This window comes from Amblyomma maculatum, chromosome 1 (assembly GCF_055883805.1).
Source record: "Amblyomma maculatum isolate TAMU_Amacu chromosome 1, ASM5588380v1, whole genome shotgun sequence".
NCBI classification, from domain to species: domain Eukaryota; kingdom Metazoa; phylum Arthropoda; class Arachnida; order Ixodida; family Ixodidae; genus Amblyomma; species Amblyomma maculatum.
In genome coordinates, this window is record NC_139344.1 from 456,185,305 (window position 1) to 456,210,953 (window position 25,649).

The 25,649-nt window shown below is 44.8% G+C and overlaps 2 protein-coding genes across 2 annotated transcripts in view; one reads left to right on the forward strand and one right to left on the reverse strand.

The window, feature by feature from the left end:
• Positions 1–25,649, reverse strand: part of Men (NADP-dependent malic enzyme) — a 194,884-nt gene that overhangs the window by 157,085 nt on the left and 12,150 nt on the right. The window lies entirely within an intron of this gene.
• LOC146209721 (smad nuclear interacting protein 1) lies at positions 1,535–24,833 on the forward strand. The gene is made up of 5 exons (XM_084603176.1): positions 1,535–1,714; positions 7,103–7,272; positions 8,332–8,428; positions 17,642–17,838; positions 22,336–24,833. The coding sequence occupies exons 1-5, from the start codon at positions 1,619–1,621 to the stop codon at positions 22,676–22,678; spliced, it is 903 nt and encodes a 300-aa protein (XP_084459302.1). The 5' UTR covers positions 1,535–1,618; the 3' UTR covers positions 22,679–24,833.

Sequence of the window (25,649 nt, forward strand, 5' to 3'; positions counted from 1 at the left end):
GGCCTAAGTCACTTAAAATGAACTTGTTACAGCACGATCAAATATTTAGAAACAAGAATTAATGGTTTGGTTTAGTACGGTGACAGTGATAGTGAATAGTGATAGCGAGAGACCGGGAAGCGCGGCGCGATATGGTCCATAGGGTCACGAAGAGTCGGACACGACTGAACGACTGAACTGTACTGAACATCCCAAAGAAACTCTGCGTGGGCTATAAGGAACGCTGAGTAAAGTGCTCTGGGATTTTCGATCACTTGAGGTCTTTTAACTCGCTAAGTACACTGGCGCTTTGCTTTTCGCCTCCATCGAAAAGCGGCCCCCGCGGACAGTGTTCGCACGATCCCGTCTCCTTGGCTTCAGCAGTCGAGCACCGCAAATATACTGAGCCAATGCGGCGGGAGATAATTAATATTTGTCACTTCTTTATATAACATAACCACGTTGCATGCTGTAGAAAACAAGGTTCTCGCGTATGAATATGCCGCAGAAATTCGTCCACCGTTTGAGAATTTAGTATGCGTAAAATGAAACTGGGGGTAGGCAAGGACCGTCAAGAGAGGGGAACGGGGAGGACGCCCACATCCAAATGTTTCTTAATCCGGCCCTATGCGGTTAAGATGACTGAAAGACTGGCGCAGCGTTTGGCAGATATGTGTGCATTCCCCTAAATGAAAATTTGTTGGCTCTGAGGAAAGGCGCCGCAATATCTGTCTCGCCGATGGATACCTGCTTACAATTTATTGCATAGAATATGGTGGTAAATATATATGTCGTCTGTTAGAATCTCCATCGCAAACTCTATCGCCTGCAATGTACGTGATATGCTAGATGGGAAGGAAAATGGTGTGACACTATCCTAACGCTGTGCACGAACGATTGCGTCACAAGTGCGATACAAAATCAAACCACATTTTCGGTATCTCCCTGTTCCCACTTCCTGCGGACAAATTCCGCGGACGCAACTCACGTGCTAAGTAAAGTCATATTTCAAGGACTGCTCAAAGCTATTGCACCGGCCACGCTGATATAGCCTGTGCACATATGCATCACTGGCTCCGATATGTACTATCACAGCGCAAATGAGACGCGAACGGAGCAAACGAAACGAGAACAGAAAAACCGAGTTTACGAAAAAAAAAAAAAAAAGAACAAGCAGCGTGCACTGAATTATGATTCCGTGTTAAACAGCGTAACTACCACCACGGGCCATCATGCACGTGGTATTCACCACGCTAAATTATCAAAAAGAAAAAAAAAGTGAATTTTGCCAGTTCCAGTTTCGACAGCTCAGCGATGGCTGTCAGAGGTGATGGCGACAAAACATCGGCTCACATTAATGCTCGTTCATTGTTTTCATTCACGGGAAGACCAAGAATCCCAATGAAAGAAGGCGCAGCGATTACGTTTTCCCTAGAGTGCCTCGATGCCAGCGCCCTATATTGCCTATATTCCCCTTAACGAGGAACTGGAGCGCAAAATTTACTCGAAGAAAGTTTCGGTTTCGCTTCCACACTTTCCTCCAATGCGTGGCGCTTGCGTCGCTACAGCGCAACTTCCAATATGGCCGACGTCTGGATGTTCGCGATGTCGTGATTCGCGTCGAAAAAAGTGCAGCACAATGAGTGAACCGAAGCAAAAGCGTCGACAAGGGGACTCGAGGAACAGAAGGACATCCCGATCGGTTAGCCCAGAGTACAAGTCAAAGCACATTAAGGTAACAGGCGCAGCGGTCACCCAAGAAGTCATTGGGCACACATCGCCGCTATTACTGCGTGCTTTGGACCCATGAGCGAGCCTTGCACGAATCCATAGCTTATGTTACAGCACGTTGCAGTAACCGCACGCCACCTCAATTCTCCTAGGCGCTTCACACTTTTCGTGTGACTTTCTGTTCTACGATACTGCATATTTAGCTTGTGATGCTGTCGACTACGAAGAAACTCCGCGTTGTCATTCATACTTGCGGCCGTGCTAGTTTGCTGGTTTATTCGTGACTTCATACTGCACTTCTTTCAGCCGAACTGTTCTTTCATTTCCGAGCTCTTCAGTATTCCGCTTTTGCTGAAAAAGAATGCCGATTACGCAGACGAATGCGCCGTCTGTGTTATGCTGTCTAGCTAGGCGTATATCAGTCGGCGTGCAAGTCAAAGCGAATGCATTGCGCTACAAGAGCGCTGCGATGCACAGTTGGATTGCTGGATTTGATTTGTGATACTTCCGAAAATTTGGACGGATTGTCGGGCCGCAGTGCACGACTGCAACGCGAGAGTTATTTGAATGCATTCTCACAATTTCTGATTGTACTATGCTTGTGCGCATTGTTGGCAAAAGATTTCATTGTGCAGGAAGGCATGCAACGCTATGTTTGAGGTAACATTAGACAGCAAGACTTCTTAGCCCATGCAACCTGACTAGATACCACGGCGATGTGTAGGCTGCACACTGAGTTTTTGTGCTAACGAATTAATAATATTAATGCCTCTCCACATGCTAATTTGCCTGTTTGACTATATGCATTTTTGAAAAGGATTTGTGCTCGAACAGCATACCGTTGCTGTCATCATTTTGTTTCGGTTAGCATGCCAGGCAAAAACAGAAACCGTGAAACATTGGCCGGAGGCTGTTTACTTCCTCTTGACTGTCACTGAAGCAGTCGTGAATACATGTTATTGTGGTGGATTAAAGGGCATTGCAATATTGTAAAGGTGGAATTTCGTAGTCTTCACTAAAAACTACTTCTGTGCGTGAGGCATTACGATTTGCATCATGGCCTATGTGCTGGTTTGTTAGGGGAATCAAAATTTTATGCTTATTTTTGCTGATTGGCCATAAGCTGATAAGATAAAGTATAGACATAAAATTTTGGTTGCATGTTTTCTTGTTATCACGTGTCAGATATTACTGTACACAACCACCGTGTGATTTTCATTTACTGCAGCTGAATAATTCATAATTGAGCTACTTCCCTCACCCATATTGGTTTTAACAGCCGAGCAATGGCTGTGATGTCAGTTTCATGTAGGTCGCATGAGCGGTGAAAAAACTGCAACATGACTGCTCCTTCTTGTTGATTTAGCCTGCCTCAGGGGCTGGAACGCTGCTTTCAGTGCCACTGGTGGCTACTTCTAGGTTCCGATTCGGCCGGCGCCCTATAGGAATACATGTGCTGAAAAGTCTTAAAAGCATTTTGTCTATTTCACCTCACTTACGGTGTTGTCCCTTTATAAAGAATAGCCAAGTACACCCTAGAATATATCCTAAAGATATGAAGTCTCATTTTGAAGGATATGTATTTTTAAAACATTGCAATATGTGTGCATGGGAGTAACCTGATGGCCAGCACCTGATCGGAGCATGGCGCGTAGGGATAAACATTAAAATAAAATTTTCCAAATAGTTTTTCTTGTTTCATCGTGCATTCACATTTGCAGCCGTGTGTCCACAGTTTGCATATGCTTTGAAGAACACTACAACTAAGTATGCAATAACATTTCGAGGCTATCCTTTTCAACAGCGCGATAAGTGTGTGTTGCGAACCATGACACACCCCTAGCAGGTGCTGTATCAACTGGTGTCTCTTTGAATTGCACAAGCTTTTTTCTCCTGAAGTCCAACATACTCTTATGTGCGCTACACTGGCTCAATAGTACATTGAAACTGGACAGCTTCGAATGCTGTTCGTGGAAATTAAAATGAGCTTTTGAATGGCATTACAAACGAATGAAGAAAAACTGTGCACCATTGCAGATAACGGCACAGACAATACCTCTGCTGCTTCCGCTGTCTGCATGTGAGCCTCTGTGTTTCTAAATGCAGTAGGATTTTTTGAGCAGTTTGTTTTTGTTTGCTTGTAATGTCATTTCAGTACTGGTTTTTATATAGAGCATTCTAGGCTGCCTTATTTCAATGACCTTACTATAGAGAAAGCATAGTGCACGTGGCAGTATGCATGTTGGACTCCTAGAGATGCCTGTACTACTTGGGCAAGCACCAGCTAGTAGGGCACCTGTTAAATATGTGTCCTGCTTCCCAACATGCACCTCTCATGCCGTTTTAAGAAGGTAGCCTCGAAACTATGTTGAATCTTTGCCACCGTCTTCTTCAAAGTACATGTCAACTTTGAATGGCTGCGTACATGAGTACAAAAAGAGCAAAGCTGAACTTTTTGTTTCTTTGTATCATGTTCCCGTCTGCTGCCGACGGCCAGCAGCGACTCCACTGCACACATATGTATGTTTTAAAGATACTTCACCTTTTAAATGATGTTTCATACTTTAATAATCTGACCCAGGGTGACTCAGCTTTTCATCACAAAGGAACAGCATTGTAGGTGCACTATGAAATCACAAAAATGCTTTTAAAATGTTCGTTTACATGTATTCCTAGGGGCAGCATCTTGCTCTGGACACAGAACTGTACGCTTATGGCACGCATGTCGCTCCAGAGTTAGGTGTGCATGCAGTCTATAGTCAACACTGGGCTGTTGAAACTGTAAGCAACACAAATGAGAGAAGAAATTCGATTATAAATTATTAAGTTACCATGGATGTATATCTTATGGTGATCTGTATATATTATCTGTGGCTCTTTCACTCTACAGTGCCTGCAGTATTTTGCCTGTTGTCACAATACTGAGACTGACCGTCTGTTTCACTCAGGGACTCTTTTTCTTTAGCGATCTTGTTTACTATTTAAGGTAGACAGTATTCTGTAGTTTTTAAAGTGCTTCTTTTGATAGGAAACGTACACATTCATGTAATAAGTGTCAGTTAAAGGGTTGTTTGGTGTTGTAGATGCTAGGGGTGCTACAATATTGTTGCAGGGTTGCGAACCAGTGAAGGACGACCATAACGGCTGGCTATAAGATGAGTTTAATTAATGTTGGTGGGCCAAGTGCGAGTGCTCTGGACCACGCCACTGCCTGGTTCTCCTTTTCCGTACAACTACCGCAGTCACGAGAGATCATCTAAATCGTGGACAACGGAGAATGATGAAGTGAAAGAGATGCATGGTATGAAAATGGTCGTGACTAGATGAGTGAAGACTGAAGATAAGGAAGGTAACAGCTTGCCGCCACGATGATGACTGGGTGAAGCCTGGCCCAGGAAGCTTTCGGTCCAAGATTGACGGCCGGGCCTAGCATGCATCACACGGCATGGGAAGGGGTGATGTGCTCACATGTAGCGGCATCTCAGGTCGATGGGATCCTTTGGTTTGGTCTCTTGCTCGTCGCGTCTTGTGGTTGGGGCAGGACATGGGGAACGGTGAGGTTAGGTTGAGTTTGCCAAGCTTGGGAACAGCCGGGTTATGTGCACCAGGAACCCGCTGCCGAAGACTCAAGCAAACGCGTGTCACTGAACCTCCGGGCCAGGATGAGGAAGGATGCAGTTACTCCGCAAGCTTCACCAAAGTGTTACAGGGCGGCAAGCCAGTGAATACGAGTGGCAGTGAGATGAGTTTAATGAATGTTGGCGGGCCTAATACAAGCACTTCTGCCCATGCCTGCCTCTTCCTTGTCTGTAACAATATTATATTAGCCAATTTTGAGGTAGAGAATAGGAGAGGAGCAGGCGGCCACTCGAACCCCTCAAATTGTAGGCGCTGTCTAAAGGAGGCACTGGTCTTATGCATCATTGCAAAGAATGAATCATCCAACCGAAATTTACCTTTCTGTACTCCTTTGAGTGAAGTCAATGTTTGGTTGCCGTTTCTAATGATTTTTAGAAAGCCAAAAGTTACTGCATTTACAGGCGTAAGATGTATTAATTTCCTTGAGATATGCTTACACAACATTATTGGTGTTGAACGGGTGGTGGCAAGAACATTTCTTAAAGTGAAACGGCAAACCCTGAAACACATTCTACTTGGCTGAGATGCAGTTCAATCTGTTATTTCTTCTGTAAGTCTCTACTGCAGTACTTGAATATTTGATGCATATTAAGTAGGAAAACTGTTCTACTCCTCTGTCTATGATCCCGAGGTGCAAGTAAAAACAATGCAGGTAAAGTATGCCATCCCGCTTCCTCGTGTGCTTCATTAATTCGCAACTTTGGCTGCAAAATAGCAGTTTGAAAGGAGTGTTGCAAATATGAAAGGCCTAATTAATGTGGTAGCATAGCAGTTGCCTTTAACACGGGCACCATCTGAGCAGTTCTGGAGACGTGTTGTAGCAACCTGACTGTTAAGGCGCTAACAGTATTAACTGCTTGAGGTCCATCCTGGCTTTCCAGCAGTTCCATTCTGCCTGGCAGGACATGAACATGGATGAGAATTCTTGTGAGTTTTGTGTGAAAGGAGCCTGTGGTGCCAACCTAAAATCTCACACTGCTAGCTTCCTCTGTTTGAAAACACATGATAGCAGACATGGCGAAAGCAAAGGTAGCATTAATGAAGGAAAAATAAAAAGGAGGACAGTGTAGGACATTCTTTTTTTTAACCACTAATGCCTGCTGATTGAACTTCAACCTGTCGAGTTTTCTCTCATGCCTGGTTTCCCTCAGCAAACAGTGCAGATTGATTTTCATATGGCACTTCTCTGCTGCCTTAAATATTGATTTGCAGCAATACAAGCAGCCAGATATTGACACACAAATTAATTTTTATTCAGGAATTTTGTTTTACTTTAGGCATTGTATGGCGTAGTTTTTCTCATCACCGACATACAGCTTACACGCCCCATCTTGTCAATTTAAAGCAGTGTTCAGCAGCTGGCAATAATATTGCCACCAAGGGGTTTCAGAAACGAGCCATATGTACGCATATATATGTGCTTGAAACCAACTTCACAAACCATTTTAGGTAGGCATGTTGCATATTTTAGAGTTTATTTACCTTGTGGAAACCTAATCAAATTTGTGTCTGGGCGTGTTTGGCTTTAGCTACTTTGAACTGAGAACACCTAGGTCATCAGACAGCTGTATTTTGCATTGACATGTTCTTTGTCTTCCTTACTTGCACCTGATGTCTCTGTGCAGTAGCTTTTCTGAAATTGCTAGTGCTGCTCTCGCATCATTTCAAGCGGTGTCAAGCGCCTTTTGTGTCATAATGTAGTTGTGTGTCCAGGTCCCTCAGGATTTCAACTCTCCCTTCTCCAATTACGCAGGTTGAGAAAAAGAGTGGTAGTCACCGGGACAACATCGAGAGGCACCAAGACAGGCATGGACAGCGGCGGAGGAGCACGAGCAGGGAGGACACAAAGCGGCGGAGGCACGATGGTGACAGTGGCCACCACAGAGCTCCCCGCAGCCACGACGGTGATCACAGACGAGATAGGTGAGGCAAGCAGCTGAGTCGGGCATTGCGTAACACTCAGTGATGCATTTGCCAGTTTTAACAACTCCTTGCAAAGCAGCGAGAAGCAGAGTGAATTTTGAGTGCTGACTGAGGGACATCTGCTTTGCCTGGTGCTGCATTTGCTGAAAGAAGTCATTTCAGAGGCATTAATTTATTATTTTTGTACAGATGCTGTAGTTCGTTGGTGCGTCTGGATAGCCAGACATTACGTTTTGACATAGCACAGTTTCCTTGTATATGAACAACTTCGCAACTGCTGCAACTAAGTGTTCTCAGGTGATGAATAAACAGGGTGTGATCTTGTCTTTCCTTGGGATTTTGCTTGTTTGAAAGAAAAAATTTCTAGCGTAGGTGAGGATTGCTGGATATCACAATTTGGAGCTTTCATTCCTTTATTAGAGGCATACTGAAACGTGCTTTTGAAAAAGGAAAAGGCATCAGTGTTATATGGCAGTCTCTGCTGCAAGCTGTGCTGTGCCTTCAAGAGACATTTTGTCTGCAGTCCTGCCAGTTCTCAGTAATAAGTTTACAAGTGATGCCCTGCACTTCATATACTGCGAAGCCAGTAGTTGTCGGGTGAATGCGTTTCTCTTTATCATGCTGTAATGTTAAAAGGGCTATAAGCTGCAAACAGAGGTGTGGAATCCTCATTGCAAAATTTTGCTCACGGAGTCTTGAGATGCCTGTGTAGACGCTCTCTTTCCTTCATTCCCTCATCATGTTTTGCAGGCTTTGTCACATTTTTATGGTTCGCGAAGAGAACGGAGGCCATAAGAGAGTGTGTTCTTGAGAAAAAGATGCTGTTTAGTGGCTGTGACTGGTTGAGTACTGTAGGTGCTCAAGTGCTGTTCTGTGCTGCATGCGAGCTGCACTCAAGGGTGCAGAAAAGGAAAGAAAGCGCAAGACGACAAAGGAGGAGCGACTGTTTAGGGTTGCCTCGAAAACCTCTGATGCTAAGTCACTGTCATCCCTTTTGGAATATGTGCTGCATTATCTGTTGCTGGTATCTTGGAAGTGGTCGCTTTTGGTGCATTGCAGAGGGAGTCCACCGCACAGGGACCGGCGGCGACGACACTCTGGTGATGGAAAGGGTTACCAGTGGGGCAAGGAAGAATCTAAGGAACCAGAGGAAAAGGTGAGTGTTTCGCAGCCTCGCGCTACTGAATGCACAAATGTGCCTTGATTCGGCACTCCAACCCCCGCAGAGTGGAGGAAGTAGCTGCGTCTCCACTCGAAGGACGGTTGGAATTGATGATAGTGGCTCGGCATTTTTTCTGACGAGGAGTTCCTTGCGATGCTTTGACACAGAGAGATTAAGACAGAAATATTAATTGTAAAATGGTATGGTGCTGTCTTCTATATGCATGTTTTACCACCTAGTGGCATTCAGAAAACTGTCGCAAAGAACCTCCATGTTCACAGCCTAGTAAAGCTTGCTGTCTAAGCTAACAATGCAGCAGTGGTGAATGGCAGAAAATGTTTTCACATCTGGCTGTGTCCATCATCAGTCTTGTAGCATCTATGTAGGGTGTTTGGGAATGCTCCTGCTTGCATTTTTCCAAAACATCAGCCCAGAGTAGCCAAACGGACTTCCCAGAAACAACCACCTCTGGCCACTTGGGAGCCAACCTATCAGCCATAAGCCATGCCTTTTTGCTGACTGCAAGTGACACTGCTCACTCCCTTGGCAGCAGTGGGTAGCGTTTCAAGATACCCTGAGGCACCAAATGAGCCACTAATGCATGGAGAATAGATGTTCGCAGTGCCCAGCCGCACATCTGGGGTCCACAAGGTACACTCCGATGCTTGCAGGAACCTGTCTGTGGGACATGCCTTGCAGCTCGGCACAAAGTGTGGTGCATTGAGTAGCTACAGCAATGGAGGCAGTGATCTGTGCTGTTCAACAGCCGTAGGCTAGCTATGGTCATTGTCACAAAGGGATATTGTATTTATATGTCTGCAATGTGAGGGGCAGTTTGAGATTTTATGAAAATGAAATAAATCATTACGATCATAATGTGACCTGGCCTATTCAGGCCAACGACAGCTGAGGCATACCTGCGAAGTTTTACGATTTTATCGTAAAGTGCCCGATTTTCAGTTCTTTCTTATGAGTATCGCAGTGCCCACTCTCATTTTACGATTTTTCTTGATTTGTGTGTTGACTAAAAGAAGGTAGCAGGACTAGACCGAGTATACTTGCGATAACGCTAACCCAGCTAGTTTTGTGCTGCATGCGCCATCTCATGGCGGGCTGTGTACTCCACGGCGCATCTTATTTGTTTGCCACATCACTTGTTGGCGCCTCTACTCCAATCAGATCATGTCCGTTCAATAAAGTATGGCTACATCGTCATCGCAATTGTCGACTTTTCAGCTCGCCAAGGCTGTTAAGCTTACTGTGTTGGCAGCGTAATTGCTGCGGATGCGATTGTGAGGTGTCTACAAGTACTTTCAAATGTTTATGCCCAAATATTCAACAAATTTTTTGTGCATGCAAAAATATAGCAAAGGCGAAAGGTACGCTTTCTGCACCTACTGCTTCTTGATGTGAATATTGCGCATGCCGGTCGTCGGCAAATTCTGCTCCACCTCACTACAAAGAAGAATAAGGATTCGGCGAGTATCGTTGACACCAATGATTAGTGGGTATTTTAGTTCTGAAGTTGACCAAGCCACTATTCAAGCAGAGTGTCTCTTCACGGCTTTTCTGATCGAGTAGAAGTAACCATTCAAGGAGTGCATAGATGAGCAGAGCACTCTGTTGCTAGTCTTCAGGACATTTAGCATACTTTCAAGTATGATAAGCTCTCAGAAGTTATTTTAGGCATTCTGACTCTCCCACGCAATAATGCAGAGTGTGAAATAGTGTTTAGCAAAGTCAAGAAGACGTGTACCAGGGTTTGCTCCTCCATGTCAAAAAAGGGTCTAGAACAACTGTTAACTGTCAAATGCAAGGAGTCTGGAGTTTGTCACAATCAGGTGTTAACAAAGAGTTCCTGCGGAAGGCAAAAGCAGTAACCTCCTCAGTACTTTCCCAACCTTTCACTTCATGTCTTTCTGAAGTTGTGTTTACGTGACTTTTGGAACTCTAGTTTAGACTGCTCTCTTATTCATCATTCAAAAGAGATTTTTAGTAATAAAAGCATTTTAGTATTTTTCACCGAATCTTAGTATTTTTCGGCATCCTCTATATTAGATTTAACATTGCGGGGTTGGCAGGTCTGCTTTGGCCTTTGAACAAAATGATGACGGCCTGCGAAAAATTCACGGGTTGTGTAACGTGACTGCATTAATGGCTCCTGTCTGCAGCACTTTCATGTACATACATTTTGCTACTTGCTTAATCTCTAATATCTCAATTTCTGCAGTTGTTATCCCACACATGCTCATTAACTTGCTGTCGTAAGCTACCGCATTATGCAAAAGTCCACCTGACTTAGATATAAGGTCGTACTTTAATAAATCGTAAAGTCGTGCCCGCACCAAGGACTAGCATGTCTGACTTGGGATCCAAGGGCCCTTGAGGCTGAGATTAGGTAGATTCCCATCTCGAAGGAGCTACCCTAGCTGACAGCTTCTGCCTATTCAATATTATGTGGTCGCGTGATATAACCAACCCCTTGGACCGATGTTGTCTGCCAAGTGCAACCTGCCACAGTCATCAGGGTGTCTAGCAGCCAGGAAAACCGGGAATTGACAGGGAAATTTTATGCACTAGAAAGAATCAGTGAAGTGTCAAGGAAACAGTCAAAAATTTCGCCAAGTCAGGAAAAATGGCATGATATATTCTGCAGTGCATTTTCATTTGAAGCTGGCACACAGCAAGTATGTCATTCATGCAGATTTCCTTTTTTTTTTTTTTTTTTTGTGCTGTCTCGCCACGGCGGCCGCACCGTAAGGCGAGGCCCGATAATTACTTTGACACCAATGCATGGCTGGGCTGCCACAATAAGGAACTAATACGCACGCGAGGTGGGTAATCAATAAAATATGCGGAAGCGCTGCTTGAAGGTAGTACAGTAAAACCTTGTTAATTTGGATCTCACGAGAGTGAAAAAAATGTCCAAATTATCCGAATGTCGAATTATCGAATGAGCGACAAAAACTGCACATTTTTTTATTGCATACCTCTACTTCGTGAGAAAGTCAGCAATGCTCGTTTGTTTTTTCACAAAATGCTGGGCAGTGAGGACCAGTTTGCGGACATGGGACAACCCTTCCAGGGCGAGTGTGTTGCCTGGAGCATCATAACTGAAGTCCTCTAAAACTGCGAGAACATCCGCGACTTTTCTACTGGTACGACGCACCGGGGGCTCATCATAAGGGGGCTCATCATCATGAGCGAGCCTTCTTCATCGGACGCCTCATCTGCCACATCGAAGGCATCGCTGATTATTTCATCATCGCTTGACTGGCCAGTGACAACGTCGTCATCGATGGAAGTGTAGTCGGCAAGATTCACTTCGATGGGGAGCAGACTGATGAATGACTTTGCTGCTGGCGCTGCGGGCTCCAAGCTTATGTCAGGCTGCACAAATCCACAGTGCCTAAAACAATTGGCGACCACTTCTGCTGGCGTGTGTGCCCACACATGAGCCAGAATACGAATGGCACTCAGAAGCATGATGACGCAGGCCTGCTTCCGATCCGTGCAAAGAAGCATTCGCTTCAGCACTTGCTTGAGATACGTTTTTTTACATAATGGATAACGCCTTGGTCCATAGGTTGAAGCGTGGCGGTAGTGTTTAGGAGGCAGAAACACGAGCCGGATCGCCTGCACCGCTGAGCGGAGTATAGCGGAGTTCACCATAGCGGAGTTCACCATAGCGGAGTTACGGATGGATAGATGATGGCTGTAGTGACGCGCGCTCCTAAAACCGGCTTTTTTTTTTTTTTTTAGTGTAGAGCAGCGGCGCTTTCCGTACGTTTTTGAAGTAATAGTTTCCGGCGTTTACGGTCCTTGGGGAATAATGGCCTGCATGCTCTGAAAACTAATTTCCTCGGCAGCCTCGGCCTGTCTCCAGTTTGAATTAACCGGTGCGCACATAATTTACCGCTGAATTAACGAGAGGTTGCTGCCATAGACCTATGTACATTTTTTGAAGGGAGGGAGTGAGGAGGCTGGATTATCCGAATTGACGGGGGCTGAATTAACAAAGTTTTACTGTACGCGACAAAAAGCTAGAATGACCGGGCCAGTCATTCCTGCATTTTAAGCATTTTTAAGCATTCAATTATACCACTTGAAAATGGGAAACTAATCAATTACTACTCCTTTTTCGAGATCCTGAGCATTGGAAACACCACAGAATAGGCCGTGGTTAAACTACGGCCTAATTATTGGGACACAATGTATGCTCGTGACATGGGAAGGAAACGAGCATATAATTTCCTCATTCTTCATCTCATACCCTACTGATGCCCTGAGGCGATAAATATCATTAAAAAAAAAAGAAGGAAGACGAGCGTATTACTGCTATGAGGATGGTCTGGCAGGAAGCACTCAAATAGAACTGGTGGCTTCTGCGAGTCGAGTAGTTCTCAAATAGGCATATCTGTTAGTAACTGAAAGTGAGGGCTACAAATCGCAACCACTTTTATTAATTTTATCACGCGAACTTACCTCAGACCACCTGCACTTTTTTTGCCGATGCACTGGGCCAGCGGTTTTGCTTCGGTACGCCGTCTCGTTTGAGGTGAGCTTTCTTCATTTCCATACCGAGGCTTAGAATGACGCCGAAGTTAATTTCAGACTTCCAGTAGAAAGTAGTACGAACACATGAACCCAATCTGTGCACCAAAACTTGTGAAATGGAACGTTACTTCCACTCGGAGAAGTCTTGTTGCAATCTCGCGATGCACACGGTTGGCATATCAAGCACTCAAACCTGTACAACACGTCGAAACCCAGAACCTAACGTGGTTAGGAAAAAGAGGCGAAGATTGAGCGCGGTAGAAGTTGTAGGAAGTATAAAGGGAACAAACATGAAACAGCACAGGCGCGCTGCACGGGTTCCAGATGCAGCTATTACCGCCGAATAGCTGACGGAGCACCGAAGACATTTGCGCGAGCAAATAATTTGTGCACTCCTTTCTTACTGGTTAAGTTTAACAGGAACCTTTTATTTTAGGTCTAGTGAAGTTTAAAACTGTGTCTATATATACGTTTCTGAATGTATCAACATGACGTTCATTGAGAATAGATGACGTAGGCAATAACTCAACCCGGCCTACAGGGTCACATGGCCGTTCTAGGAATGCGCAAGATGATTTCAAACTGTCATTATTAAATGTAGACTCAAAATTGCACAGAAACATTTAGGAATCGACATGCCTAATGCTTACTGAAGCAAGGAAAATTACAACCGGGCAGCTACATTTTCTTTTCATGGCCCCTTTAAAAAAAATGTTTACGTGCTTCTTCACTCACCTTGCTTTTGATAACTTGTAGTTCCTTTTGTATTAGCCCGCGTCATGCATAATAAATTTAGTGTCACATGAAAACCTTACTATATGTGTTCTGAAATTACAAGCATCATCTCTTCTAGGTCTCTCATACGTCAGTTGCCTTTAGTTTAGTGCGATGTAGGAGTTCAAAACAGGAAAAAGGAGTTTTATTGGCAGGTAATGTACTTGCATATCTCTAAAAGGTACATTCAATGCTATGCTTTATTAGCCGTCGTCATGTTTAGTGGAACAGTTCTTGGACATCATTTTCGTGACATTCTTCCCTATGATAGGTTTCGTTTGCAGTGAGGACTACATCAGAGGTGCAACATTTATTCAAAGCAGTTCCGTATGTATCGTACAATGTAGGGTTTACAATCAAGACAGTGGGAAAAAAAGGATTCTTCTGCATAGCATGCATTCTACAAATTGTGCATTACGTCTTTTTTCACAGAGTGCCATAGCTTTATTAGCTGCCTCACTTAAAGGTAGCCAAGCTCCGAAAACAGTTCCCTAGCCCCAGTGAACGCAAGAGCTGCGGAGAGTGGCGTGGCCTAGTCTGCAGATTTTTTTGCTCTAAAGAATTAGTAAAGATAATTAGCTAACTTTTTAAATGTCTGCTTGAGGAACAAAGTTCCATCTCTCAAGTAGATAGTTCTGGAAGTAAAAAGTTGGCTGAAATGTTTGCAGCGAGGTACCATATAGGGTAGAACGGCGTAGAACGAGACATGTCCCACCTAGCATAATCTAGCACAAACTGATAATGTAGTTAGGATTTTTAAATGCCGGGAAAGTGCCGCTTGCTATCCTCTTTAATCGGGCCAAAAGCTGCTGGAATCCTGCCAAGTGCACTACGGGCAAAAATTCCACAGTGAGTCTCAGTGACTGGCTGTCCTGCCAAAAAAGTGCGGAATTGTTCTGCTCCGTCTTTTTTAAGTCGTGCAGGAAAGCAGTGGTAAGCTACCACAAATCGCTACATATTTATTTCATAACTTTATCTCATTGGCTAATTGTGCACGGAATTGTAGCACCCTATTTTGTAATACTAATGACGGTAAAATTAAGTAAGACTTAAGATAAGGGGAAAAATGTGACTCACTTGCTCAGAACAAGCATATATAATTTTTGCTCATGCACGGCTTGTTTGTGTTCTTTTGTACAATGATCCACACATGCAAAGTAGAAGTTTTGTGGCTTTTGGTTTTTGTGGTGTTTAACGTCCCAATGCGACTCAAGCTATGAGAGACTCTGTAGTGGAGGTTCTTTAACGTGCACTGACATCGCACAGCATACGGGCGCCTTCCTTTTTGCCTCCATCGAAAAGCGGCCGCCGAGGCCGGGATTCGATCCCGCATCCTTAGGAACAGTAGTCGAGCGCCGTAACCACTGCGCCACCCCGGCGGGGCAACAAAGTAGAAGTGATCAGGGCCACTTTAAATGAAGGAAACATAAAAAAATTAGGGCACTGCAGAATCTACATTGGAGTAATACGAAAGCATGGATGCTACTGTTGGTTGCTTCTAGTAGCTTAATTCACTTCATGTCTGCCCATTTAAATGGGCCTTATACGCCTTATACGCATCATCTGACATACCATAAGGCTGCGCCCCGACTACTGTGAGGAGTCGAGCCACAGCCCCATTTATCCTCCTAGCGTGACGTCACAAACAGCGAGCGCCCTCTCTCGGCTGCGAAACAGCACCGTGTATGGACTCGCCGTCACCATGTGATGGCGCGAGCTGGGGCCTCATCTCTCGGTCTGGCGTGATGTCACACGGTCATGTGAAAATGGCGTGACGTCACCGCTGTGGCTCCTGTAAGGACTCACCGCCACCATCCGATGGCGCGAGCTGGGGCCCCATCGCTCGGTCTGGCGTGACGTCACACGGTCACGTGAAAGGTCATGTATGGAGGCGCCACGACACGCCAAAGGCTCGAAGTGCTAGCATTATTGCTTTCGCAATAAAAGCTTTGGAATGTGTGTGTCAGTGAAGTCTATTTACGCTTTGGCAAAAACATTCACCTATATGGATGCCCTGCAAAGTTGAGGAAAAAGATGCGAGTTGTGTAGACGTGCTTTGCATGAAACAGCTTGTTACAGAAAGACAAGTTCTCTCAGTGAACAAGGAGAGCTTGTAGGGTATGTTTCATCTATGGACAGATCCCTTTTTGGATTTTGCAAGCCAGAGGTAGCTGCAGCAAAAGCTGCAAACGAGTTGTTTTGTCGAAAGGAAATAAAACAGGAAATTGTAAAGGTAGGCGGAAGACTTCGATGTAAGAAACATACCACTGAACTCTCAGCAAGTAACAAATGCCACTGGGAGTGCCTTATATGCAAATAATTATGGAGTAGCACAATGCCTCTTTCTGTGTGGACATAATGGACAATGTGTCACAAGCGGACTCCCTCATGAAGAGTGGACACGGGCCTGTAGAATGCATTTGTAACGCTTCAAGTGCAAGAAGGGAAAGTTTTCTTTTTAGACAGAAGTCTCATTTTGAAGCGAAAAGCTTCAAGGGTCTGAACTGAGCTTCTCGTATGCCGCGACCGAGTGATGTCGCAACCAAGAGCAGTTGTGCAGCCCCCTTGCCAAGCTCTGCTGGCGTTGCCTAGTGAGAGGTGTGCGACTCCTCCTCATTTAAAAAAAAAAATTAGTCTCCATCCGAGAATCGAACCTCCGTCCCTTGGATCTCCAGCTGAGCGCTTTACCGCTGTGCTATGCCCCGGGTCGTGAAATGCTCTGCGTAATTCTGCTTTTCTACCGTGAGGACGATAGCGGGATTCCGCGAGTGACAGATACTGCAATTAGCGCAAAATTTGAAAGTACCAAAGACTGTTCAGTCACTCAATTAGGGTGACGTCACCCATCTGCCATCAGCTATGAGGACCAAGTGGGAACGAGTGCGCTCCAATGCCGTCAGGTGGCGCTGCTTGCCTTCCGCAAGTGATAGATGCTGCGCCTTTCCTTTCCTGTAAACGAATTATAGAACACCGGTGAACTTAGAGGCACTCGACATGGAAGCCAAGGGGAGTTTAGCTGCTGGTGAACGGCGAAGAATACTGGAGAAATTAACTTCTTCTGATCCCGACGTAGTCACTGCTTTTTGCTACATATATCCAGGCATAGCAGAGCTAAGCCATCTTTCATTTTTGCCCTGGGGGTCATTTTTACAGCTAGTGAATACTCATAGTTATATAGCGATACTAAAGTTGTTAGCTTTAGTAACAGCTCAGACAAGATGCGAAGGCAAGACAAGATGCTATTTCTTGATTTGCAACAAGATAGCAGAAGTAGCTTTAATTTGCAAATTTTTGTAGACGTGCTTTTAAGTGTTGAAGCAACATTGCTGTCATGTGGAAGCTTTTTCATTGCGTGAGCAAGTTGTTTTATGGTTGGTAAAAAAAAGCACTTCACTTGAATGGCACTGTTGTGCAGACATTTCAGCTAGCTGTTGTTCAGGGCATATAACTTCTGAATAAGGAGGTAATAACTCATTAGCGACTGGCTGGAACAGGCAATGATCCATGGTTCAGTTCCCAGACCACTATTTTTAGCACTATGGAGGTTTTCTTGAACTGTGAGACTTGCTTGAAAGCTACGTAGCTTTCCTCTGCAGCCCTGTGGCTGCTCGTAGGTGCTTGGTAATGAATAATTGCACCATTATTTAGAGTCTAGTTCATTAAGATCGATTCCCCTGGGCATTGGACAAACTCTATTATGACCGTCAGTTACATATTTGACTCATATCATAAAGACTGCATTGCCTAACAACTCAGTGGCTTCGTTTACAGTCCTTGAAAAAAAAAGAAAGAAAAAGTGTTACGTGGCCCTTCTTAAACGCTGTGCCTGTATGAATGATTGAAGCCACTTATTTATGTATGCTCATTCGCCTGTAGGTAGCTGTGAAGCCCGACTTTGGTCTGTCGGGCAAGCTGGCCGAAGACACCAATGTGTACAATGGCGTGGTCATCAAGTACAACGAGCCAGCTGAAGCCCGCAAGCCCAAGCGCCGATGGCGCCTCTACCCGTTCAAGGGCGACGTCAGCCTGCCCTTCATACCGCTGCACCGCCAGAGCGCCTACCTGCTTGGCAGGTGAGGGAGTTCATTTTGACAGCTACGAGATGTGACATAGTATGAAACAGAGGTCAGTAAATAAATGGTGTGTTGTAAACAAAAAAGAAGTAAGGGGCAGGATGATAAGCGGCTTGCTGCTCTGCTGTATGAGGAAGAGAAGACAGAGCCGAGTGCAGCATTTAAAGGGGCAACTCTGTTAGTTTCTTCGTCATTTTGAGTTATTGGTTCCGTTACATTCCTCGGTGTGTCCCGACTCCGACACAACAAACCATTTTTTGGGATTCCAGGTAAAACTTTTCGTAAAAAGAAATGACGGCAACCGACACTGGCTTCAGGGCCAGAAGCGACATTCCAGATTATGAATCAGTGACGTCACATACAGTATTGGAAAAACACTTGCACGCATGTTGCGTTGTGGAAATAAAAACTGGAAATCATGACACAGTACATAAAATGCCTGAGGTAGCTTAATATGGGCCTCACGATTTCTTGATCACACGAGGAGTGAGCAGTAACGTGGATATAATCTTTGTGACGTCACAGTGTGGCCCGCAGAAATCATCTCAATTGAAGCCTCAAAAACTGCACATTTTAAAATCGAGCGGCACACGAAGAATTGTTGTACATCACCCAAATGTGGTAGAATGTTTCAGGGCGGGGAGGAAAACCTGCAGTAAAATATCTACCGACCCGAATATGTGAATGTGAAAAAACATCCCGAGTTGCCCTTTAAAAGTAGGCATGGCACCCGCTAGAAATGGAAGAGTGTCTGGCAGCCCTTCATACCTGACTATCATTGCAACAACTCTCTGAGAATATTCATCTCTATCAGCAGATGAGGATTAGGGTAGTTCAATGCACATTATAGTAACAGAAAAAATATTGTTTGGGCAACGCTGTAGAGGTATGTGTCTTACATGGTCCGAATTTGTTGCATCCGACACGTGGTCCTCTGTGATGTCACAGTGTGGTGTACAGGGTGGTCAGGGGTGACCTAGTGAAAGAAGCAGGAACTGTGCAGCAAAAGACCGAAGGACTGGGGACCATGTAAATGTTCAGCATACAGTGCTGTAATGCTAAGTTAAAATAATTTAGGTTGTTAGGAAAAGACTCCTAGGCTGTCGTGCGTGTAGTTTGGTTAGGGTACCATATTTTAGCTTTGATCTCTGCGAGAGCTGATCCCTGGCAGTGTATGCCATTTGGCTTAAGCAGCAGTTGTGACAGTACTTGTGAAAGACAGTGCGCATTGTACGTGTGCGTCTCATTTTGCCGCAGGAGCTTGCATTGTGGTGTTGCGGCATAAATTGGGCTTTCTTGGAACTGCGAACAGAATGTTCTGCAAATCCTGACATTATATGTCAGCAAGAGAAAAAAACTCTAGTTACAAGCAGTAATATGTGGCTCTGTGGTCAATCTATATAATTTTGCACCATAAGCTGCCCTAGGCAGTGTTCTGGCTCAAGAGCACATAAACAAATGGAAAACCTGTGACCAAATGATAAATTGTTTTGACTTTGAACTGTGTTTTGTGGGCCCCAAACTCGGTAAAAAAAAAAACTGCCTGTACTGTGGTGGTTGCAAGGCATCATGCAGCAAATGTGCTAACCGTATTATGTTGTACACTGAGTAGTCTATAATGAGGTTACAGCCTGTATTCAAATGATTTCAGCTTGCTTCTCTTCTTTCGCACATTGAGTTAGCAGCCTCCTAGAGAGATGTTTCCATGTCTTGTCTTCTCCAGGGGGAGGCATGAAACTACATGAGAACCCGATGTCATGAACCCAGTCTAACCTGATACTGGATAGTTTAGTATACTCAGTACAGTCGCCGACCGACTTTTCGGACCCTCAAGGGGCCGAGATAGCGTCAGGAAAATCAGGCAGTCCGAAAAAACGAATTCACGCAAAAAAAGTCACTTTATTTAGCGAGCGGCTTGAAAAAGTGGTTGATATGCCTCTGCGGGGTGCTACGTTGCTGTACAAGTACATAATACTTCTGTCACACTAACAGATTTAATGTCATTCGAATCGAATGTCATTCGGTTTCTTTCAGTGCTACACAGTAAAATATAACGTGATTAGCAAATATGACAATTGCAAACAGCTATGAAAGAATACTGCACTTAAGGAACATCAGTGTGCATAAAAGGTGTTTGAAATCACTGTGTAGCATTTTAAAGCTGATTAAAATATTTTTGTGCAATAATTCAAGTGAAAACATTACTTCTGGCTGTGCTGTAGCCTCTCGATGTACACAGCCAAAAGCACCATCAGAGCTCGGGTTGATTCACTGCTAGTTGGCAGCACAGCCTCTGGCTCCTCACTGTCGGAGCCCGAGTCGTCACTTTCAAGCACTTGGCAAACAATTTTATTGTCGGTGAGTTCAGTGCATAGCTCGCTGTTAGCATTAGCAAACTGCTCCTGCGTCACTTCCATGGGAATGGCTTCTGCAGCGTGCGATGAGGTCAGCAGATGAAGACAGCTGATTGGATTCACTGATGCTATCATCGGATATGACGACGGCACTTCATCTCTGATCGCGAAACCAGCGTGGTGGAAGCAATTCTGCACTGTCTCCTCGGTCACCGCCTTCCATGCATCGGAAAGCATGCTGAATGCAGACAAGTCAACTCTGTAGGTTTTGCCACTGTCCATTCATAACACCATGAGACTAAGCACACGTAACCGATAGAGGTGCTTGAGTGTCCGAGTAACGCCCGGCATTAGTGTCCGGTAGTTGATGCGGCGATGTAAACAGCACAACACACAACACGTGAATGGCGACTGCGGCAACTGACGACTGTGCATAACGGCAGCACGGCAGAGCTGGCACTGGTGGGACGGTGCAGCAAGTGGTGCCTGCTATTGAGTCTATGACAATATGACACTTGGATTCGGGATTGCAGAAAACCAAAATGGCAGCGACGAGAAAAGCAAAATGACACCGGCGTTGTTTGCGTTTTCGGTAGCTCTTGAGTAGCGAATCGAAAGAAAAAGTCCAGAAAATCGAATGAGAAGATTTCAAACGTCCGAAATTTGGGTCGGTGTTATACACTGACTCTATGGAGTGCGTGGCGGTGCCATGGCAATGTCTGGATTTTCAGGCAGGTCCAGAAAATTAATCGTCCGAAATATTGGTCGGCGACTGTATTGCATTGTGCTGTGTAAGAACTTGCTAGAGGATGGCAACTTGTGAGCAGTGCGTCCACAACTTGCACTGGTCATGCAAATGCACGATATCACTGCGGCATAAAAGGACAGTGTAGGAAACGCGGCACAATACCTGACAAAAATATAGAGGGGTCAGGAAGCAAAGCTCCTGCTTCTTCACATTTGTAACACACAGAGAAAGAGTAGAAGGGACCAGGTGTCAGAAATTTAGATCATTTTTAATTGAGACCAGTTGAGCTGTCAATTTACATATATGTAAAGCTGCTTGCCACCTTTTGTGATGTGCATTGTTGTAATATTTGGCAAATGTGATCGTAACTATGCACTGCACTTGTATATTGACATTTTCTGTCTTTGCAGGGACCTCTGATTTTTTATATGCACAAAGGGCCAGCTTGTAATGCAAAATTTGAGACACACGTAAGCTCCGCCTTTGAGGGCATCACATGATAGCATTGCTCCCGCCTGCAGCTTCCATCATAAATCTTTGTTTGCGTACATGCACTCTGCTACTTGCTTAACCACTGAGCCTTAATTTGCACCTCTGTTATTCAACACATAATCATTAGCATCACTCTGCTACTTGCTTAATCACTGAGCCTAAATTTGCACCTCTGTTATTTAACACATAATCATTAGCATCACTCTGCTACCTGCTTAATCACCGAGCCTTAATTTGCGCCTCTGTTATTCAACACATAATCATTAGCATCACTCTGCTACTTGCTTAATCACTGAGCCTAAATTTGCACCTCTGTTATTCAGCACATAATCATTAGCATGCAGTTGCAAGTTATACCTCTATATGTGAAATGCCGCCCAACATGTATACAAAGCCCCGCTGTTACCAAGTTGCATGAACGTGCCTGCATGGCCTAGGATTGACATGTCCAACTCGGGATCCAAGTGTCCTGGGCCCTCAGCCGTGAGATGGTTGAGGTATAGCGCCGTCTCCCAAAGCCATGCTCTTGATTTGCTCATGACAACATTGGCAGTGCCAGATTTTCTTCAGAATGCTGCCTTTAATGTTGTCGCATTGAAGTTGTTATGAATGTCTGAAAACAAAAGTAACAAAGTGCAATTCCAACCTAATATTTATTATTAATGGGCATCTGTCACTTATCACATGTTGCAGATCCAATTGAGTCCTGCAGAAGCATGCTGGAGGCACTGCCACTAGTGGCCGATCATTCTCTACTTCAGTTGCAGTTGTGAATCTGAACGTTCATCCACTTGAACAGTGCTGACACAATGAACAGTGCTGTTTAGTGCCTGTCAGTGCAAGAGCAATGTTAAGTAGCGGCATCATAGCTGTTGACATGAGGTTGCTCTTTCTTGTTGACAGGTCACGCCTGATTGCCGACATCCCGATCGACCACCCGTCCTGTTCCAAGCAGCACGCAGTGCTCCAGTTCCGACTGGTGGAGTACACACGTGATGACGGCACAACCGGGCGAAGGGTGAGGCCCTACGTCATTGACCTCGAGTCGGCCAATGGCACGTTTGTGAACAACAAGCGCATAGAGGCTCGCCGCTACGTCGAACTGCTAGAAAGGGACGTACTCAAGTTTGGGTTCAGCACACGCGAGTATGTTGTCCTCCACGAGGAGTCTCAAGGTGAGCACCTGGACGACGACGTGGCAGGAGCCAATGAGGAGGAGGCAGCACCACTGACCACCGCTGCTTAGAGGGACAATTTCAGTGCTGTAGAAACACAGGTGAAGACTCTTTGGACAAGGTGGTGGACTGGCTGGAATGTTGCGGTGAAAAAGAGTGCAGATTTCTTTTTTTTTACCTCTGTGGTGGAAAGATGTTATGTTCTAGAGTACACACAAAAATTTATAAAGTGTGCTCTTAGTGTGAATTTCCCGGCTGCTTCTTCAGTATCAGTTATTGGGGCATTTTGCAGTCGGGCACTGTGTGGCTATGCCGAGCCTTGCAGAAAAAAAAATACTTATCACCATGGGACACAGTTATAGGAATTGTTGTATCAACGTGCTTTTGTAATCTGTCAGATGCGATTCCCTTGTATTCTGGGATCATTGCACAGCATTGCCATAGTTACTTTATTTTCTTCTGCTCAACAGAGGGTAGCACACAGGAGCCCAGTCTAATGGCCACCGCAGATATCCATGTCATCATCAACCACCTCATACATACTAGTGTGCGTGCAGCATCACTCCAGCCAACACTTGATGTATCTTTAAATTTCACAAGAGGGAGAGACCGTCACTGCGGCACCATGCATCCATGCATTAGCATGCAAGCCCAGCCTGGCTTCCGGCACTGCATGTCGCTGCTGCCTGTTGATGAGCATCACAACCCCAAACGCTCGGTGGCCAGAACTGCTTGTTATGTCACAGTTTCCACCCCGTGTTGTAGTACACGGCCGTCAAGCTGCCAGGAGTGTGCAGTGCCTCATCCTTTGTGTCGCTGCTGAGATAAGTGGTACTTGATAAGGAATGTTACCTTTGCAGCCACTGTTTGGTGCGAGCATTTGATTATTAAACCTATCCTTCACTTTACTTGTGTGGGTTGCGCCACTCGCAGTTCAGTGGCCACCAAGCAATGAGCAGGCTGGCGAGTGGCACCTAGCGTCCGGTAAACACGAACAGTGCCACCACTCATTCTCAAACTGTGTGTCGCATGTGGAGGCTACCATCATATCCTCATCATCACTGTGCTTCACTGTCAGACAGTGCTCTAGCACCTGTCCATTTCTTGTTGAAAAAAAAAATGCCTAGTTTCCAGAAAAACCATGCCATATGTGGTGTCCATGCAGTTTTGGAAGTCTCATTTCCAGTTGAAATGAGAACATAATTTTTGGGGGCGCACAGTTTTCTTAGCAAAGCATTTGTACGCATCGTCCTTTGGGTGGTGTATACTTGCGAGGCGGGGCGCCCAAGATGGAAGTGTCGTCACCACAAATATATTGTACTTAGATGTTTCATGTTGTGAATTGTGGAAAACATGTCTTATAATCTTAACTCTTATTAGCAGATAAATATGTGTGTGATACAAAGTATGAATAATGCATTACTTTTTGCATGCATGCTATGTGGGCGTAAAAGGTGTTCACTCGTGAGGCATGCAGTTGAAATGTGTGTCTTTCACTGCAAATAATAAATTGTAGTGGTTTCAAGATTTGTGACATTGTTGGACAGAAGATAAAAGCAAAAAGAGATATTTGTTGATTGTTACTGTCTGGCTCCTCATTTGGATATGGCACTTAGGAACAATGGCTGCACATGTTCAACTGCTGATGCCATGGTCTAAGAATAAAATCCTGGCTATGGAGGCCACACTTTGATGGAGGTGAATGTAGAAGTGCCCTTGTGGTGTGAGATATGAGGAAACCAATGTGGTTGGTCATTTTGGTGCTCTCCACTGTGGTGCCTCTCACAGCTGAGGTCAGTATTTGGGATGTAAAATCCTACATACCGTACCATAATGCAATGTACCGTATCAGCACTTGTATGATATGACACACCGCATGTAACACGTGCTAAATGAGGTGTACGGCATGCTGCAATAAAAGCGTGCCTATGTGGAACACACCTAAAGCAACCTTACATCATAAAACGGAACTTTGTGCGATAAACCTTGGCAGATGGCTTCGTTAAATATGTACTTTGTAATTATCTGTCTAGTGGGCACAACTGAGACAGGAAGCTTATGAAAGGCATGAGTCATTACATCACTAGCCTTTGTTTAGCAGTGCCCAATGGTACCGGTTCGCATGTAGTCATAGGACTGTACTTTGGACAACTAAGTAATGAGGAAAATGAAACTGGGCTTTAAAAAAAAAATGAAAACAAAGACCTTCCATCTGCATACCTAGCACATATTAAAACATTATGCAAGCTCATAATTTCACAGGATGTGTTGCCGACAAACATCATGCACCATGGTTCGAAGTTCAGATGCTTGACATCAGCCCGCCAAGGTAAGAAATACATCAGTGTCCGTGACTGATGGAGTGCTCGGTAATTTAACGATAAGGCCAATACAGGGACCAGTTATTGCTGCTTATGAGCGTCGGCACTCTGCTCAATGATAGTGAGATTCAGAGAAACTAAGAACTGTGCTTTTTCAAATTGGGAATGCCCACTTTCAAGAGTGGCACTGGGAAGAGGTGATGTGACCTCGTAATACAAGAGAAAAGAAAGTGAAACAATACAGCACTGTTTAGGCTTGACACTAGAATGAATTGCTTATTGTTCTTTCAGGCACTTGAGTCTGTCCTACGCAAAAGCAGCTTCGTTTACTTGCTGGATTTGTCCACAGCTTGGCATCCGGAATGCACTTGCTTTCACCACTCACGCTGTTAGGAGGCAAAGCTTTTTGTCCCTGTATGGTAGATATTCAACACACCTTGACATTTGCATAATTCCTTATTCTTTGTCTACTTCATTCAGTGTTTGTATGTTATTGCGCGCGAGCGCCACTACTGGAGGGAACGGCGCTAGTGTCGACCTAGGGGAGCAAGTGGGATCACGAGACTCCTCTTACTGCTGCTGAAGCAGGTGCTCGATTGAATTTATGCGTTTTAAAAGCTAATAATCGCCTTTATTTCTGCAGTTTTGGTTGATATAGAGTGCCAGCCTTGCACTTTTTGATCTTGCATCGTTACTAAAGCTGCTGAAGTTTATTTAAGCC